The 17,767-nt window shown below is 39.6% G+C and overlaps 1 protein-coding gene across 2 annotated transcripts in view; it reads left to right on the forward strand.

Annotated features, from left to right (window-relative positions):
* The window catches only part of fbxl20 (F-box and leucine-rich repeat protein 20), a 30,437-nt gene extending 14,289 nt beyond the window's left edge, over positions 1–16,148 (forward strand). For both annotated transcript variants that reach the window (XM_059348885.1, XM_059348884.1), the window contains 7 exons: positions 744–818; positions 1,864–1,994; positions 7,685–7,745; positions 7,870–7,914; positions 10,576–10,632; positions 10,735–10,947; positions 13,925–16,148. In XM_059348885.1, coding sequence (XP_059204868.1) covers positions 744–818; positions 1,864–1,994; positions 7,685–7,745; positions 7,870–7,914; positions 10,576–10,632; positions 10,735–10,947; positions 13,925–14,032 — 690 coding nt within the window. In that variant the 3' untranslated portion in view covers positions 14,033–16,148. The remainder of the gene's footprint in view (positions 1–743; positions 819–1,863; positions 1,995–7,684; positions 7,746–7,869; positions 7,915–10,575; positions 10,633–10,734; positions 10,948–13,924) is intronic.
* The last annotated feature ends 1,619 nt before the right edge of the window (positions 16,149–17,767 follow it).

A 17,767-nucleotide genomic window follows, 5' to 3' on the forward strand; every position in this document is an offset into this window, starting at 1 on the left:
AATAATGACTCAGTATCACAATATCATGACAAAGTATAGTGAAATAATGAGAAACCTTCCTTTTCGAAATAATGACTTAATATGTCATAACAGTATATGTTTAGAAAGTTTCTCGTTATTTTGAGTTTCTATTTATTTAAATTTATGTCATTATATTAGATGAGTAAGTCTTATTTTGAAGGAAGTTTCTCCCTTTTTTTTTAGCACGAATCTAATGAATAAATGACTTGCAGGACTTTTTATAATCACAAGGCTAAGTTTACATGTTTTTTTTTTCCTTTACTGACTGAAATTGGTTCCCATACTTTCATACTAACTACCAAGTTCCTCCTACAGTATTTTCACTGTTTTCAACAGTTGCTGCTGCTGCAAACATGCAATAAAATGCATTACTTCCTGTGCAGCATGGAGGGTGTTTCTGAGGAAAGGCATGCCAGACACTGTTTACTGCAAATGTGAACGCCTTCACATAGCACCATCCTGTTCCACCAACAGTCAACACTACAGTGTGAAAAAACAACCGCGTACTGTATATCTATGGTGATGTCACAGATCATTCGTTAGAAGGACAGAAACAAATGACAACACAAACGCGTGTAGAAACATGGAGTTTGTGGTGCTGTTGAATTGTATTGCAATATATCAGGGAGGTGTTTCTGATATATCAGTGACAGTAGAGGGGTTGGTGGGGAAACGATTGTATTCTTGCATTAGATTTCAAATGGCTGCAATCTCTTCCACAGCTAGAGGATGAGGCTTTGAAGCATATCGGGGCTCACTGTCCAGAGCTGGTCACACTCAACCTGCAGACATGCTCAGTAAGTAAAAGCCTAGAAGATTAATCCAATTAATCTGGAAAAACAAAACATGCATTTTCATTAATACTCTGTAGGCACATTTCTTATTGTTTAAATGTGAAGCCTCTCTTTAAACAAACATTGTCATAAACCCCTCAATCTGCAATTTGGGTGTAAAAGTAAAATCTACATAAAAACTGCTGTTATTTTCAGGATATATACACTGTAAAAAATAATCTGTTTAATTTACGGTAAAATACCGGCAGCTGTGGTTGCCAGAACTTCACCGTAAAAATTACAGTGAGTGGATTTTCTACTGTAAATTTAAATGTAAATATCAGCGAAAACTGTAATTTAGACTGAATAGTCCTATTATTTTTAGTGGAATTGTGTCATTCATTCACACATCATGGTATTTCTCCATAAGTTTTGCATGAAAATGTTATATTTTTACAGCAAAACTGTGTGTTTCTTCCAGTTTATGACACAAAAAAGTTAAAAGTTTGGTGCTATTCTTTGATTTACGGTAATTAAAAGTGTCTAATACAGTGATATACATTTCTTCATTTTATGCCCTATTTCTGATGTATTTGACAGTGTTATTGTGTTATATAGTGTGTATTTCTACAAACTTTTTTTACAGTGTAGGATAATGTGCACCAACTTTACATTGTGCTCTCCAACTCAAAGCTCGTTGTGGACTTCCAGCTCATACAGCCCATAGTCTATGAAGTCTGCACACACAATGCATATATATTTTTCTCTCTGTCTCCAAACTCTCCTCCTTTATCAGCACCTAAGGGCTCTTCTCACCCTCCTCCTGTCTCCATCTCCTCCTTGTCTGACACCTCAGGAACTCATTGTCTAATCTCGTCCTCTTTGTCACCTGTTCCTCCTCTTTAGACATACTTACAAATAAAGGAGAAAAATAATTTGCTCTTGTTAGCTGGTTGTTAAAGTATGTGTGTGTTGAAGTGCATGTTGTCACTTGTCAAGGTGGATGTGGATTTAATCGACCACACCTCACTCACGAAAACATCCACACATTTTGTCTTCCTGTGAGCAGCAGATTACAGATGAGGGCCTCATCATAATTTGCCGAGGCTGTCACCGCCTGCAGTCTCTGTGTGTGTCGGGCTGTGCTAATATCACAGACGCCATCCTGCACGCCCTGGGACAGAACTGCCCTCGCCTCAGGTGAATTGATACACACACACACACACACACACACACACACACACACTGGCCCTCATTTATCAAGCGAGCGTAGAAACGAGCGCAGATCCGAGTGTGTATTTGGTCTTACAACAGGGTCCACGTGTGATTTATCAAACGATCGTATCTCTCCAATCACAGCGTAAGAATGATCGGCTGTTGATAAATGTGGCGGCTCGAAACAAACGTAATTTAAATACCACGCCCTAATATATACCCGATTCAGAAGGCTCGCCTTCAGAGTTTACGACACCGAAGGACGCAATACGGCCAAAACGATAATTTTTTCACCCTCTAAACTCAGCTTTATTAGCAAAGTGCACCGTTACAATTAACAATAGGGACAATATAGACATATTAAAGAAATACGCAGCGACGGAGGTTTATGAAATAAAAGTACTTATAGTTATAAACTCAAACAAGTTCACTGAATATTTTACATTTGGAGCACAGACTTAAAAGTTTTCAGCTTTTTGGTTGAAGGAGGTAAACAATGTTTTAAAGTAAGTTTTAATTCTAAAAGAAGAGGAATTTCTCAGAGGCAGAAAGTGAAACGCTGACGTCCAACAGCTGCAACACAACAAACTGGTTTTGTTTGGCAGCATAAAAAGTGAAAAAGAAGGAAATCAGTGGTGCTGTCAGTAAAGTAGCGGACCATTAAACTCCCGGCGAGGTTTGAGTAATTACATCGTGATATATAGTCTATATAATATCAGAATATTGCTATTATTATGATGGAGATATATTATTCACCTCTTTACATTTATTAATAATGATGTCCTAGTGAGAGGAGCGTGTGGCTGCACTGATTGGAAATGTTTCTATTCGGGCAGCACCGCCGGTGAAGGAGACGCTGACGTTTACTGGATAACAGTAAACAGCAGAAGACAACAACATTTAATATCCTCGGCTGGTATTCTGCTTAAAGAATTTCACGATCGCAGGGTGTATTTATTTTAAATTATGTTTTAATGATAAATTATGTAGTCTAAACATGTTTTGCTTTGTCACTATTAAAAATCAAAACACCACAGAGTTTTATCAGCTCCAGGCATCGATACAATAGTCTAAGATCAATTCTCCGACTCAGACGTGTGACTTCATGCTGACTCAAATTTGCGTACACGAGCTGAGAGCAGACTGAGATCTGATCGTACCCTCCGCTCACGTCCATATTGATAAATGCCGAGGCTTGTAGAAATCATCTTACGCCCACTTTACGCTCACTTTCTGACGTACGCTCGTTTGATAAATGAGGGCCACTGAGTCTAAAAAAATCTGTCTTTCCATTCAGTCTGAAAAACAGTTTTACTTACTGTTACTGTGAGTCATTTTCCACCTCATCCTGTGCAACAATGTCGCCTGAGTACAATGTATCTAACTTGATTCATGCAATCTTCGCAAACAAACTTTCTGAAGTAGGTGAAACTTTGACTTAAAGGAATATTTCATTATAATTCAAATATTTTTATTGGGTTTTGAATTAACACTTATAAAACAATTAACAAATCCCCAAACAGCAACCCAAACATATACAATAATAAAGTGCCAATAATAACACCAAAAAACGTACATCAAGGAAAAAACTAAACAAAATAAAAATAAAAAAAAACCTGACATATTACACAGCCTGTGAATCAATTATGTCCCAGTGTTTCAAGCAGGGAATTGTAAGTTAAAATAATTCAGAAAGGGCTGCCAGACCTTATAAAATCTCTGGGTTGAACCCCTGGTCGTGTGTTATAACTTCTCAAGTTTCAAAAGTGCCATTGCATCTTCAACCCAACGCCTGTGTGTGGGAGGCCTGTATGACTTCCAGTTACACAAAATAACACAAACACAAAACGTCTGGCCAATAGAGATGAAAACGCAATGGCGTCTGATTGTGCACCAGATATCGCCGTCCCAGCAGGGCTCACACCAGATATTGCAATCTCAGGAGCAGGGCTTATCTCCTTGTCACAGATGTAAGAAAAAGTATAAAAAATTAAAGACTCTATCAACTTTAGGCAAGCCTTGAACATATCGTTAGCCTCATAGCATTTGCCTAAGTCATATTTGAGCGTTTTCGGAAAACAAGAAGAAAAACGATATATACATCACACTGGTCTTTTTTTAGAATGAACACAGAGTGCTTCTGCTCACTGAACGCTTTTCCTGAAAATATGAACAGGTTCACTGCAAAAACTCAAAATCTAACCAAGAATACTGATCTTATATCTTATCAAAATGTCCTATTTCTAGTCAAAACAAATCTCTTTACACTATAAACTAAAAATCGTTTTGCTAGCGTTTACATCACTTCATCATACCTTGTCGCAGAAATGAAAAGTGTTCTGATAGGCTGAGAACATATGCAATAAAGCAGAAAGATGCAGCAGTGGTAGTAGAGTGAAGTTAGTCAGAAATCTCAATTTGGCCAAAAAATGACTTAGGCAATTATGCTATGAGGCTAACGATATGGTAGAGGGTGGCCGGAGCCTGACAGCATCGGGAGCAAGTCGGATCGACATCTGGATATATCCTGGCATCCCTACTCCTAGATAAATGAAACCTATGGAGCACCTTAAACTGAAGTAAACCATGTCTTTTTCAAATCAAAGTTGAATATTTTCTCTTAATTGCGCTTTTCCAGGAGACGTCCGACACTTCAGATCCTAGTTCCTCCTCCCACCCTGCCCTAAAATGACTTAGTGACGGTGACGCATCAACTGGATATCCTCATAAAATCTGCTCACTCCTCCTCTTTGATTTAGATCCTCCTCCAACCACTCCTCTATCCAGTCATTTGGCAAGAGTAACGGAAAGGAAGGAAACTGTTTCCGAACAAAGGCATACCTGAAATAATGTAAACTGGGGTTATTATACTCATTTACCAGCTGCTCGAATGATATGAACACATCACCCTTAAAACAGATCCCTCACCCGTTTCAGACCATTCCTGAACCATAACTTAAATGCTGTATACATGAGTGAGGGGAGAGAGGGCATAGCTTGTCTATGTTTAATGTGGGTCCTGAATTTGGACCATATTCGAAGTGAGTCACTCATAACAGGATTATTTGTGAGGCGCTGCTTACTGAGTGGCAATGGTGCACATACTAAAGAAGGTAGGGACACCAGATGAGTGGAGTGTTGTTCCATTTCAACCCATACAGCTCCACCCCCCTCAGAAGACGCAGAGACCCAGTATATTAGTTTATAAATATTAGCTGCCCAGTAATGTAAAAAAATCGGTAGTGCTAAGCCTTCCAGCCTCTTTCTGTTTCTCAAGATGTGCCCTCCTTATTTGTTGGATTGTCTCATTCCAGATAAAGTTGGATATAGATTTATCTAGCTCTCTGAAAAAAGACTTTGGGATCAGGTATTGGTATTGTGGTAATACACAGGTATTGTGTGAAACAAGAATAAGAACCTGGGCATAATTATCATCTTGACAGAAATAACCCTGCAAGCAAGCGATATAGGCAGCGCTGATAAGGATAACGGATAAGGTCCAGGGCTGGTTTAAAGTTATGCTTGAATAAATCAGTGTATTTACTGGTTATTGATACACCGAGATAGGTAAAAGTGTCAAGTTTCTTTTAGTGGATATGCCTCAAAAGACATCTGTCGAGCCTGGTCGTTAACAGGGAAGAGCAAACTCTTAGTAAGATTGATTCTGTAGCCTGAAATCTCTCCAAAGCTAGAGATAATTTCTAATGCTTTAGGAATAGAGGTGCAGGGATCGGACAGGTAGAGTTCCAGGCTCTCCGCATCACTGAGATATAAACTCCTTTGTGCGCTTCCGGTCCTCCCGTCTTTCCTTTATTCCGATAAAGCGCAGGTAATTGCGACCCTGCCTCCAAATCCTCATTTCGTGCTTTCTGAGTAGTGAGCTCCCTCCGCACATGAGACATGTCCCACTCCAGGGCAGCAATCAGGCTGGAGTTGCTGTCGGCTGTAGACTCGAGGGCGACCACCCGTTTATCTACTGCAGGGGCATCAAACTCAAATACCCAATGGGCCAAAATTTAAAACTTGAATAAAATCGCGGGCCAACATTGAACAAATAAACCTTTTAATATATACCAAACATGTTTTGCTTTAACATTAAATATGGAACCAGCAACGCTTATAAACATACAATATATAACTAAATAGTGCAGACATGCAAAATCAAATTTCAAATAAAAAACACATCAATGTCATGAATTTATTAAATAAAGATTAAATAAAAAATTGTATGCCTCTTTTCTATTTGCATCCTTCTGATTTTAAATATCAAAATAAACGTTTTCAACAGGTTAATAAATTCTGCCTTTCTTTTCTCCATTTTTGGGAAGGGGTAGCTGGGAGACAGCTCTAGCTTGAGGTTGCTATGACGACTGTCAGAGAGGAGCGTTTCTGGGTCCTGTCCTGATTGACGCGCCAAAACAACAGCAGCCCCTGATCTAGGGCTTCACTCTTGGTGTTAGCATTATCGTAATCTAGTCAGTCCTCAAATCGGCGATTGCTAGGAGGATGGCCTCATGTCCGGGTCACCGACTGGGTGTACAGCATCAGGTGCAGTGTTAGCCTCTGAGGCCGGGCTAGCCTTGGAGCTAACCCTTGTGTCAAGTGCTTTTTTTTACATTTTCAGCGAGCGTTAGGTCAAAATTTCAAGCCTGGTGCGACGTCTTGGCTTCAATTATGAGTGTGACTCGAGGTCTTTACATTAAATAGCTGCTTCTATATTTATTAATAGTGTTGGCGAGGACCTCAGCAAAAACGCGTCCTCACATGGCACCGCTCAGACCGGAACCTCTTAAAGGAATACTTCAATGGCAAAATAACCATTTGTTTATCAGTTATTCAGCCGGTGTTACCTTCAGTTCTTAGAGAAAACTGTCTCTTCTCTTCAATTCTTAAGTGACCAAATTATAAAGAATTGTCTCTGTGCATTTACATTCCCTTTGAAGTAAGAGGAAGCAGCATTTAACAGCAGCAAAAATATATCAAAGCATCTTTTAACTCCCAACATAAACGGTGCAGTATAATCCAAGACTCCTTCTGTATAAAACAGTCCGCACACCAGCAAGCTTTTATACTTGCACAGGCACTGCTGAAGTGTTTTAAATGGTAATTTTTAGTTAAAATGCATGTGTTTGAGATGTGGTAAGCATACAACTGGATAAAGAGACTTGGATTATAATAAATGGATGTATAATAAAAGATGTTTGCTCTTCTTAACAGAACCCCTTTTACTTCATGTCATGGAAAATGTTCTGATTTCTAATATTCACTGTTGAGGCATGCATGAACGTATTTTTCAAGGTTACATGGGGTGAATACTTGATATAAAAATTATCATTAACCAGATTTTGTTTTCCTGTAATTGGTGTTTTTCTCTCACAGATTTTTGATTTCTTGCAAACGGCATTATAAGACTCATTTTTTTTTTAATTAAATGGCTTACAGGGATGGATTTTCCCTCACTCTCCCTGTAAAATAATTATCATAAACGTTTGATTAATTTTTAAATGCTGCGGTAAAGACTGAGTAAATAATTAAGATTGGGGAGAAGAATGAATAAATGAGCCCTTCTGCAGTAAAGTTATCTCAGGCTTTACTACTGTACATCCAGTTAAACAGTGGCAGACTGTAAAAGGACACCATTGTATAAATATCTGCTCTGCTTTTTCTCCTTTCAGAATATTAGAAGTGGCTCGCTGCTCTCAGCTTACAGATGTGGGCTTCACTACATTAGCAAGGGTGAGTGTGGCATGCAAACACAAATATTTGAAATTGATGTCAAACTGGTTTTTAATCTCAAAACAAGAAGATTTGACACATTCGATCACATAGTTTCTCTCTATTGTCTCTTTCTCCTCTGCAGAATTGTCACGAGCTTGAGAAGATGGATTTAGAAGAATGTGTGCAGGTAAACAAACAAGCCAAGCAACACAAATACTCTTTCTACAATCTATGTCATTTAGCAGACGCTTTTATCCAAAGCGTCGTACATTTGAGAGATCATACAACACTAGCAAGGATGAATACGAGAAACAACACAAGAATAAGCAAGAATAAGTGGCATATACAACATCAAGTGCTTTTTAGACGTAAGTGTTTTTAAGTAGTGAGTGCAGATTTTTTTTTTGTGTGTGTATTCTGTGTGTTGATTATGTATGTAGGTGTTCAGTAAAAAGCTGGGTGTTCAGCCTCTTTTTGAAAATTGATCAGGACCCATCAGATCGGATGGAGTTTAAAGTTTGTTCCACCACCGGAGCACTACAGAGGAGAAAAGTCTGGTAGATGAGATGTAGAGCCCTTCAGCGGAAGAGGAGCCACACTGTGAGCCACTGAGGCCCCGTTCACACAAGGACGCTCGCGGGTGAAAACGACAAAATATTTTATTGGAAGTGCCTTTCGTTTAGACGGTGACGGCGTTTTGGGGGCTTAAAGAGGCAAAAATCTGAAACCACCTTCCAAAGTGGAAAAGTTAAATCCTCTCCTCCGTAGCGTGTCGTCTACACTGACAAGACACAAAACTCTGATCTGATCTGCTCACGTCACGTATGTGTTTACGTCACATACATGCTCCAGTACAGGAAATAAACAAACGTGGGATTATTTCCATGGTGGGACCTTCAAGCTGCTCTGGCAGCTCTAATAAACTTACAGGAGTCTTTCCACCAAATGTCCAGGATATGTACAGATAGTATTAGTGAACAGAGAAGGATCTGGAATTACCTCCATCACATTCTGGATGCAGCAATTGGTGGGAGGAGCCAGACGGCTGTGAACGAGACCTGGGAGATCTAGTGATGGTGGAGAACTTTGTGGAAGGAGTAGCTGATGAAAATGTGTGGCGTGAAAACTTCCACATGCCCAAAGATGCTCTTATGGCTTTAAGTGATGCCGCCTGGCTGCATACAATCCAATTTCACACACTTTTGCGTCACCGTATGCAGCAGATTTCCTCCCGAAAACGCTCGTCTAAACGAGGAATAAAAAGTGAAGACGTGACGCCACTTTTGCGTCTTCTGTTCAGACCGTCCTCGTGTGAACGGGGCCTGAGTGTAGTTGGCGACAGGATTTGTGGATTTGTGGAAGCATTGGTGGCTTTGCAGATCTTGTCCTGATAGGAAGTGGTCTTGGCTGATTTTAGGCAGGAGGTGAAAGACATGAGGAGATTTTGATAGTTGTCAAGGTCAGGGCGTCCCTGGATTTGCGCCATTTCCTCTCTGCTGCTCTGAGTCCTTTCCTGTATTCTCTGATGACTTCAGTGAGCCATGGGCTGGGAGGGGTGTCGCCAGCAGGTTTAGATGTTAGACGACAATTAAGGGAGGAACAGAGAGCGTCCGTGGCCTCGTTAACAGCAAGTGATGAAAATTCCTTGAGAGGAGGCAGGTTGGCCAAAACCTGAGTGGAGAGCTGGGTTGGTGTCAGGGCCTGAAGGTTTTGGAGAAAGGAGACCCTGCACGGCTGAGGATGAGGCTTATCCAGTAGTGAGATTGTGAATTGAATGAAGAAGTGGTCTGATAGATGTAGGGGGCTGACAGACAGGTTTGCTGTTGAGCAGTTACGAGTCAAGATCAGATCCAGCGTATTGCCGGCTTTCTGCGTGGGAGGGGTGACGGCCTGTTTGAGGTCAAAGGATGACAGAAGAGACAGGAAGTCAGAAGCTTCAGCTTTCTCAGTGTGGATATTCATGTCTCCCATGACAATCAGTGGTGTTTCCTCATCAGGGAGGGCCGAGAGTAGCATGTCAAGCTCTACAACAAATTCTTCAGTTGGCACCCTGACGGGCGGTATAAGATGACCACAATGAGTTTAGATGGAAGAGAAGTTGCTGAGCAGAGACAGCTTTGTGACTTTCCAGCTTTTAAAAACAAGGGCACCAGTGCCGCCTCCGCGTCCGACAGATCTGGGTGTGTGGGAGAAAGTGGCGTCAGCAGAGAGTGCAGCTGGTGTGGCCGTGTTTTCTGGACAAATCCAGGTTTCGGTCTGAGCTAGTAATTGTCTGTTAGATAAATTAACCTGTGCTTGGATGAATTCTGTATTGTTAACAAGGCTTTCCTGAGTGTGGAAACGTTCTCAGGGTTGCATTGACTGTGACTTGTGACTGTGATTCTGTGTTTTCGGTAGCCATGAACGACAGGGATTTCTTTTTTCTTAGCACATGTTGCGTGAGTGAGGGTAGTAGAAAAAGTAGAAAAGGCTTAACTGTCGGTGTCTTGCTCGGTGGACTCCCGCAGGTAGACTTGCAGGCCTTTACCCAATTTGGTCTTCACACAATGAGGGCTGACACAGAACGGCTGACGCTACAGTGAAGCAGTGTATTCTCATACCAGATACTCTGTGCCGGCGACCAATCAAATCGCCGCAATGGCCGTCAATACAGTGAAACTAACAACTGAAATTGACACACAAAAGACCTGCAATCAGCTTAAATCACCATCAAAATTCAAGAAAAAATATTCCAGAAACCTTACCCATCTTGAAGCTGTCTTTTACTTCAAAAATCAGGCTTGTTCTGGTTGTTTCTTGTTGTAAAGAGACTGCCACCGTGAGATTAATCTTTTTATTTCTGCATCAGATCACAGATGGAACACTCATCCAGCTGTCTATCCACTGCCCTCGTTTGCAAGTCCTGGTGAGTGTTCGCTGCCTCTCCTGTAGTATTTAAAAGCACCACATCACAGCTTGTTCTAGTAGACAGTTGGGTAATGGAGCTCCTGTGCCGGTACTCCTGTAGAGTCTGTCTCACTGTGAGCTGATCACCGATGACGGCATCAGACACCTCGGCAGCGGCCCCTGTGCTCATGACCGCCTGGAGGTGATTGAGCTGGACAACTGCCCCCTGATCACAGACGCTTCACTGGAGCACCTGAAGAGCTGCCATAGTCTGGATCGCATCGAGCTATACGACTGCCAGCAGATCACACGCGCAGGCATCAAGAGACTAAGGGTGAGTTCAGTGGGCTAATGGCAGTGAGTAAGCATTGATTCATATAATAAACACCTATTTTGTGGGCTCAACATACACTATTTTGGTGCAAAAGTATATTTGTGCATCATTGCCACGAAAGTATCTTTTAATTCCTTTTATTCTGAATGATGAGAATAACCTACATGCAAAATGCTCCCCGTTCAGGCACTGTGCATTGGTTCAGCTGAATCCAAACTAGTTTTGGACTGAAGTACTTAAATTAAAGTATACTTCAAAATTACTATTGGTTGTTAGTAGATGTCAACAATCTAACTTATAAAATTGCATCTTTTGTGCATCCATTGCACCTTGTTTAAAGCATCTTAATAAGCTGCACAAACACCTTCTCTGATCAAATGTCATTCTACGAACCACAGTCTGGAGCTGCTATTTAAATTAACCCAATCCTTTCTGAAATTGGATCTCGGGCTGCACCGTGAATCCATATTTTTAGGCCAAATCACAGGATGTGCAGCATTTATTAAAGGCAAAATAAGTGTAAAAACTACCATTATAAACTTTTATAAAGTTTTTTTGGGGCTGCAGAGATGTCCAAATTACAAATCATGTAAAAGCTTTGTTTCGTAGAGATCCCAGCAAAAAATAATGACAACACAGCCATTTTAACATATTTTTTAACAAAAACAGCCATGCCTCACCACTCCAGCAATTTAATGAAAATCAGGCCAGTATTTTTTTGGGTACCCTACAAACAAAGAGACAAATTCACCAAGCCGAGAACATAACCTGCTTTGCAGAGGTAAAAATCAGCTTAACAAGTATTATAAGAAAGAAAATCCACCTCAAGGACACCTCAAAGGTTTTAGTGAATGTAAATGAAACGTGTAGAAAACTCCACATGGTGCGTTTAGATACTTAATGAACACATACTTTCCTATTCGTTTTGTTAAGGGGAGAAACTACAGGTGGACAATAGGATCAGTTTTTATCTTGTATATCACCATGAAACTTCCCCAGTTAGTTATTGACATTGAGACATTAAAATTGTATGTTTAGATATGCAAATTAGGTGTTAACTCATTAATTTTGCGCTGATTTGCATATATTTACAGATGCATAAATCCAAACATTGGATAAAGCAAATTTCAAAGTTTTAATTTCATTTATATATATATATATATATATATATATATATATATATATATATATATATATATATATATATATATATATATATATATATATATATATATATATATATATATATATATATATATATATATATATATATATATATATACTGGGATATCTCAGAAAATACTTTTCAAAACTATAAAAAGATAAATTTTGGTCACCGTTTTTAGGAACAAAATGTTCTATAAATCAGGATATAAAAACAAACCCATCTGTAAAAACCTTCAGAATATAGTTTGGTGTCTGTGAGCGAGGCTGAAGTTGAGATTTATGAGAAGAAAAAATCTCATTTTGATAAAACAGCCTTTAAAGATTTCATACATTCTCAATGAAAATGACTATTTAAAGACAAAATATTGAGACTAATTCATAGAAAAAGCAATACATGACATGTAAAACACATAATATTGGGCAGGAGTGGGAGATTTCTAACAATGCCTGTGATGACGAGGTTTAGGCTACACGCTGCAAAAGAACGCTTACTTTAAGTGAGTCCCTCCCAGACCACCTGAGGGCTCCACAAACAACAGACTCTTTTAAAAAAGGCCTAAAAACCTTTCTTTTTAGAAAAGCCTTTTATTAAATGTATCATTGTGCTTTGGCCTTTTAACCTGTTTTTAATCTTGTTGTACTCTGTAGCACCTTGGGATTGCTTTTAACAATGAAAAGTGCTTTACAAATACAATTTTTTATTATTATTATTATTATTATTATTATTATTATTATTATTATTATTATTATCATCATCATATAAAGTAAAATAGATAGTTTTCTTTTCACTATTCTGAAAGAAGACATTTTATAGGAGAAACATAGCCCAAAACCTCAAAATTGACAAGAGCATAAAATGCTATGTTTATGGCTGTAGTGCCTCACCTTAATGAAGCAACAGAGGAGAATGTTCTAGATCAGGCATGTCCAAACTATTCCACAAAGGGCCGTGTGGCTGCAGGTTTTCGTTTCAACCAAGCAAAAGCACACAGTTTGACCAGTCAACTGTTAATCAACTGACTGAGATCAGTTGATTAACTGAGTCAAGTCTGGTGTGCTGCTGCTGGTTGGAATGAAAACCTGCAGCCACACGGCCCTTTGTGGAATAGATGGATGGATGGATGGATAGATGGATGGATAGATAGACTTTATTTATCCCAAGCTGGGAAATTGCAGTGTAGCAGCAGCATTACACACAGAGACAATAACAACACAATTAAATAAAAAGAAGAACCTAGGCATACTTCAAGCAATAAAATATAAAAATACAATAAAAAATAAAGTGTCTAAAGAAGGAGTATGTATTAAGGAGTAGAGTAGAATTCCAGTGCAGAATAAATATGAATATGCAGTGTAAAAATGTTGGTGCTGTGAAACAAATAAGGTGCAATGAACAGTGTGCATAAAAAACACATAGTGCATAGACAGTATGTAATGAACCAGACTATTTGTTATTGTACAGTGTGATGGCATGTGGAAGGAAAGATTTTTTATATCTGTCCCTATGACAGCGGAGCTGGAGCAGCCTGTGGGGACAGATATAAAAAATTTCAATAGTTTGGACATGCCTGTTCTAGATGGATGTCATGGACCCACAAGAAGTGATGAATCAAAACAAATGTGTGAAACACTGTGAACTGTGGACTGAGAGAACTGGAGTCATCAGCATCAGATCTCTGGCCTGACTTTAATCATAACATCAGTCACAGCCTGACGGGATCTGAAAACACGAGTTTGGCAATTTTTTTTAAAGTATTAATATGATCCATTAACACATTTCCATCTATTTTTCCTTCTTTCCTCCCCACAGACCCATCTGCCTAACATCAAAGTGCACGCATACTTCGCTCCCGTCACTCCGCCCCCCTCGGTCGGGGGCAGCCGCCAGAGGTTTTGCCGCTGCTGCGTCCTGCTATGATGTAAAGACAGCAACCCCCTCTTTCCTCTCCCCGTGTCCCTCGTACACGCTCGCTGCAGCCCGTCACTTGACCCCTGACCTGCTGTCCCCTCCCCGGCGCCCTGTCATAGAGTACGTGCTGGTGTGCCCCCCCCCTCCCTTTGGAGCTGCAGAGAGAAGGAGAGAGCCAAAACACGCTACAGGGTCTTGGGTCATTTTCCCCAAAAACATTCCTGAATCTCTCCAACACACACACACACACACGCACACACACACACAGGCTTTCTGCTGAGCATACATGCACAGATTAACTCTTAGAAGAATGGCTAAACATTCCTGGTCTGTGTTCAGTGGACAAACCAGTATTACAAAGAGGGTTATGAAAAAAAAAATCAAACGTGATCACCACTGTTAAGGGATTGAACTCTTGATCACATGAAGTACACATCAAAAAGCATCGTTCCATATTCAAGCGGAGTGATACTCTTTACTTATTTAGCACTTTGAGATATATAACAGTAATAGCCTCTAAAGAGAATATTAAAAAAAGTCCCTTTTAACCTCTCACACGTGTGTTGAAGGTCACTTAACAGCTACCTCTAGATGGGAACTGCACTTGAGTAAGACCTGCTTTGATCAGCAAGCTGTTTATTTGAAAAAAGAGGCAGCGATGCAGCCAGTAAACTGCCGACAACTCTAACACACACATGTAAAATTTAAAAAAGCAGCAGAAAGCCTATTTGTGATTTTTTTTTTTTTTTAAACAGAAAAAAACTTGCAGCTATTTGCACTTAGCAATGATGAGACACTTTACAAAGACGACCATCTCAGAATTGAAGACTGGCATTTTACTAACAACACAAATACAAATCTTCATGCACACACTGAGCTTGCTACACCTGTACCCTCACCTCTCTCTCTGTCTCTCTGTTACAATCAGAAGCTTCAATATACTGAAGAGAAAGGAAAAAAAAAAAAAGACAAATATTTTTCTAAATATGGACACCAATTAAGACTCACAAGTGGGGACTCGAGAAGATGCCAAATGTTGCATGTAACACCTCTAGTTTTTTAAAATCTAATTGTAAATATGAGAGGACCGCGGAGTCCCGAGAGTCGAAAGCCAGCTAAACGACAGATGATGATATGAGACGGGGGGCAGAGATTTCTGTCAAATGAGGGAACTACAGTGAAGCTCACACATACTTGTTTTAAGTGTGTTTAGAATATGTGCTGGAGCTTTTGGACACTCAAAATGAGCCTTCAGGACAGAAGAACTGATGCTGGCCTGTGAGAGCTCAACAGAAAAAGACACAGAAGATTAAAAAAAAAAAAAAAAAAAAGTCTGACATCACTACATGACTTCATGCTGTCAGACCAGAACAATGGAAAGAAAAAGCCAACTGAAAACAATCAAAAGTACATCTATTTTCAGTTAGTTTGATTTCTATAAGTTGCTTTTGTTGTTTCGCATCGGTGATGGTTCTGCTGACGAGGAACTGGTGAACCAAACGCAGCAGTGAGAGAAAACGCCAGCGACTCCTTGACTCCTACTGAGGCCTTGCAGGGGACGGAGTGACAGCGTGTTGCACCCTGCCACCTGTGACCTCCTCCTCCATCTGTCTGGGAGCAGTGCAGACCGGATCAGACCGGCAGAGTCACTGCAAGAGGAGGTCAACTGAATCTTGAGTGCACATTTCTGGCCTGCTGACAGATGTGATGGAATGATCATTTGTCGCAACGGAGGGCTATAAAGGACTTTGGCCTCCCGCCAGATGAAGTATTGAAGCCTTTTCTTATGGATTATCTTCTCCTGCTTTTGTACCTGCTTTATTCTGTGTCTCTTTTTCTCCCCGTTTCCTTTTATAAATGTGTCTTTTCTTTCTGATTTTCCTCTGGATCTCTACCTTTTTTTTTTTTTCGTTTTGCATTTTCTGTTTTGGTGTGGTTTGGATTGCGCCTGCTCTGTGTTTTGAAGTCTCCAAGTTGAGTTTGAGCCCTCTCCCAGTCCTCAGTGTGGATCTGATGGTGTTTGTGTTTTTATTAAGAGTTTATTGTTACTAAATGTCCAGAGTGTAGCCTTTGTCCAGGGGGAAGAGATGGCGCCAGTGCAATTGTAATAAATGTTAAAATTTGAGTTGGATTTTTTTTTTTTTTTTAATGTAAGTTGAGGAGGAGTTAATGATGTATGTATGATGTAGGTTCCACTTATTGAATGTTTCCATCGAGGATAAGTCGTCAGGATGGCTGTTCAGGCATTGTGTGCCACTAAAGCAGAATGATTTTTCTCCCTTATCAGTTTTATGCCTTTGCTTCCCCCCTCCATAACACCCAAATCCATCAAAAGAAGACAGAAACTGTTAAAACCAGCGTGCGTCAAATGTCCCCGCTCTACTTTAAGATGCACAGCAACAGGCAGAAACACTGAATGATGATTCTGTTCAGTCTGAGATTTGACCGCTACGGCAGGCAGGATAATACAAACTGAGATGAATCCAGTGTAATCCAGTCTGATCTGTTTCGTTTGAATGGGGTTTTCAGGGATTAGGGAACAACTAAGAGTCAAAATGGCGGAGATATCTAATGTTCTCTGCCGATGTTAAGACTTAACTGGAGGAAAAAGGACATCATGCACTGTATGTGGCACAGGCTGAGTCATCAGAACAGCTTTGAATGGATTGCAGGTAGTAATGCTCAGCCCGCTCCTGATGGTTGTATGTGTACAAAAGAAACAACCCGTCTTGTCATGGTACAAAATACACTACAGGCTCTACAGAGCAAACTTTATTCTTCCTCACAGTATCAAACACCTCTGTGTCCTTTCTGTCAGACCTTCCACCAGTTTACACGGCAGTCGAGCTCTGGATCGGTATGTTTCACGTCCCAAACACTGGAGAAAAGGTTGAGGATCAGGACAGAGGTGAATCTACAGTGTGTGGTCATGGTAGATTGACACCTGAGAAATAAAAAAAAAACAACAAACAAAAAAAAACAATTTTGACAATGACTGTAGTTCATATAATTACTGTAAAGCTTTTCCTTTTTTTTCTTTCTTTTTTCGTTTTTTTTTTTTTTTTTTTTTTTTTTTTACAATTAACCGATATAAATGAATATGTACGTATGAATAAATATATACCTATATTATTAAGACTTGTCTGGTTTTCTCTCTGAACTCATTTTTTCTAATGGTTGTTAAACATTGTCAGAGCAGCAGAGGGCAGCAGTGAGCTGTTTATAATTACTCCATCACTGCTGGTGACAGAGTTCAGTTTTTTGTTTTTTTTTAGATGAGACACTACAGGTGAAAATGTAGTTTTTAAATGCACCAGTCAAATTAAATTTTTGGCTGTTTTATTTCCTTAACATTTTTTCTTTCAGACTAAAGAAAGCATCCTAAATACACATTCATGTGTTTATTTTGCTACACTTTGTCTTTTTGCATCTGCAGATTTATTCTAAATTTACCAAAAGTAACTATTAGATAAAACCTCATTTGAATATTTAAATAGAACATTTCAGAAAACTAGCAATAAAATAAACTATTATTTTAAAGTCAGTAATCAACTTGGGAAACTTTAATGGTGATATATTGTTGTTCAAAAATGTCCCTATTCACCTGTAGTGTCAAACTATGTAATTTTACAATACATATATTTATCTTTAAAAGCTGAGCTGAGTATCGGAGTTTTTCCCCCTTATACTAGTTATAACAAACTTTCCAGTTTCACTCCTATCTGTTTCTGTTGGTTATGGTTG

The sequence above is a fragment of the Centropristis striata genome, chromosome 13 (assembly GCF_030273125.1).
Source record: "Centropristis striata isolate RG_2023a ecotype Rhode Island chromosome 13, C.striata_1.0, whole genome shotgun sequence".
In the NCBI taxonomy this organism is placed as follows: Eukaryota; Metazoa; Chordata; class Actinopteri; order Perciformes; family Serranidae; genus Centropristis; species Centropristis striata.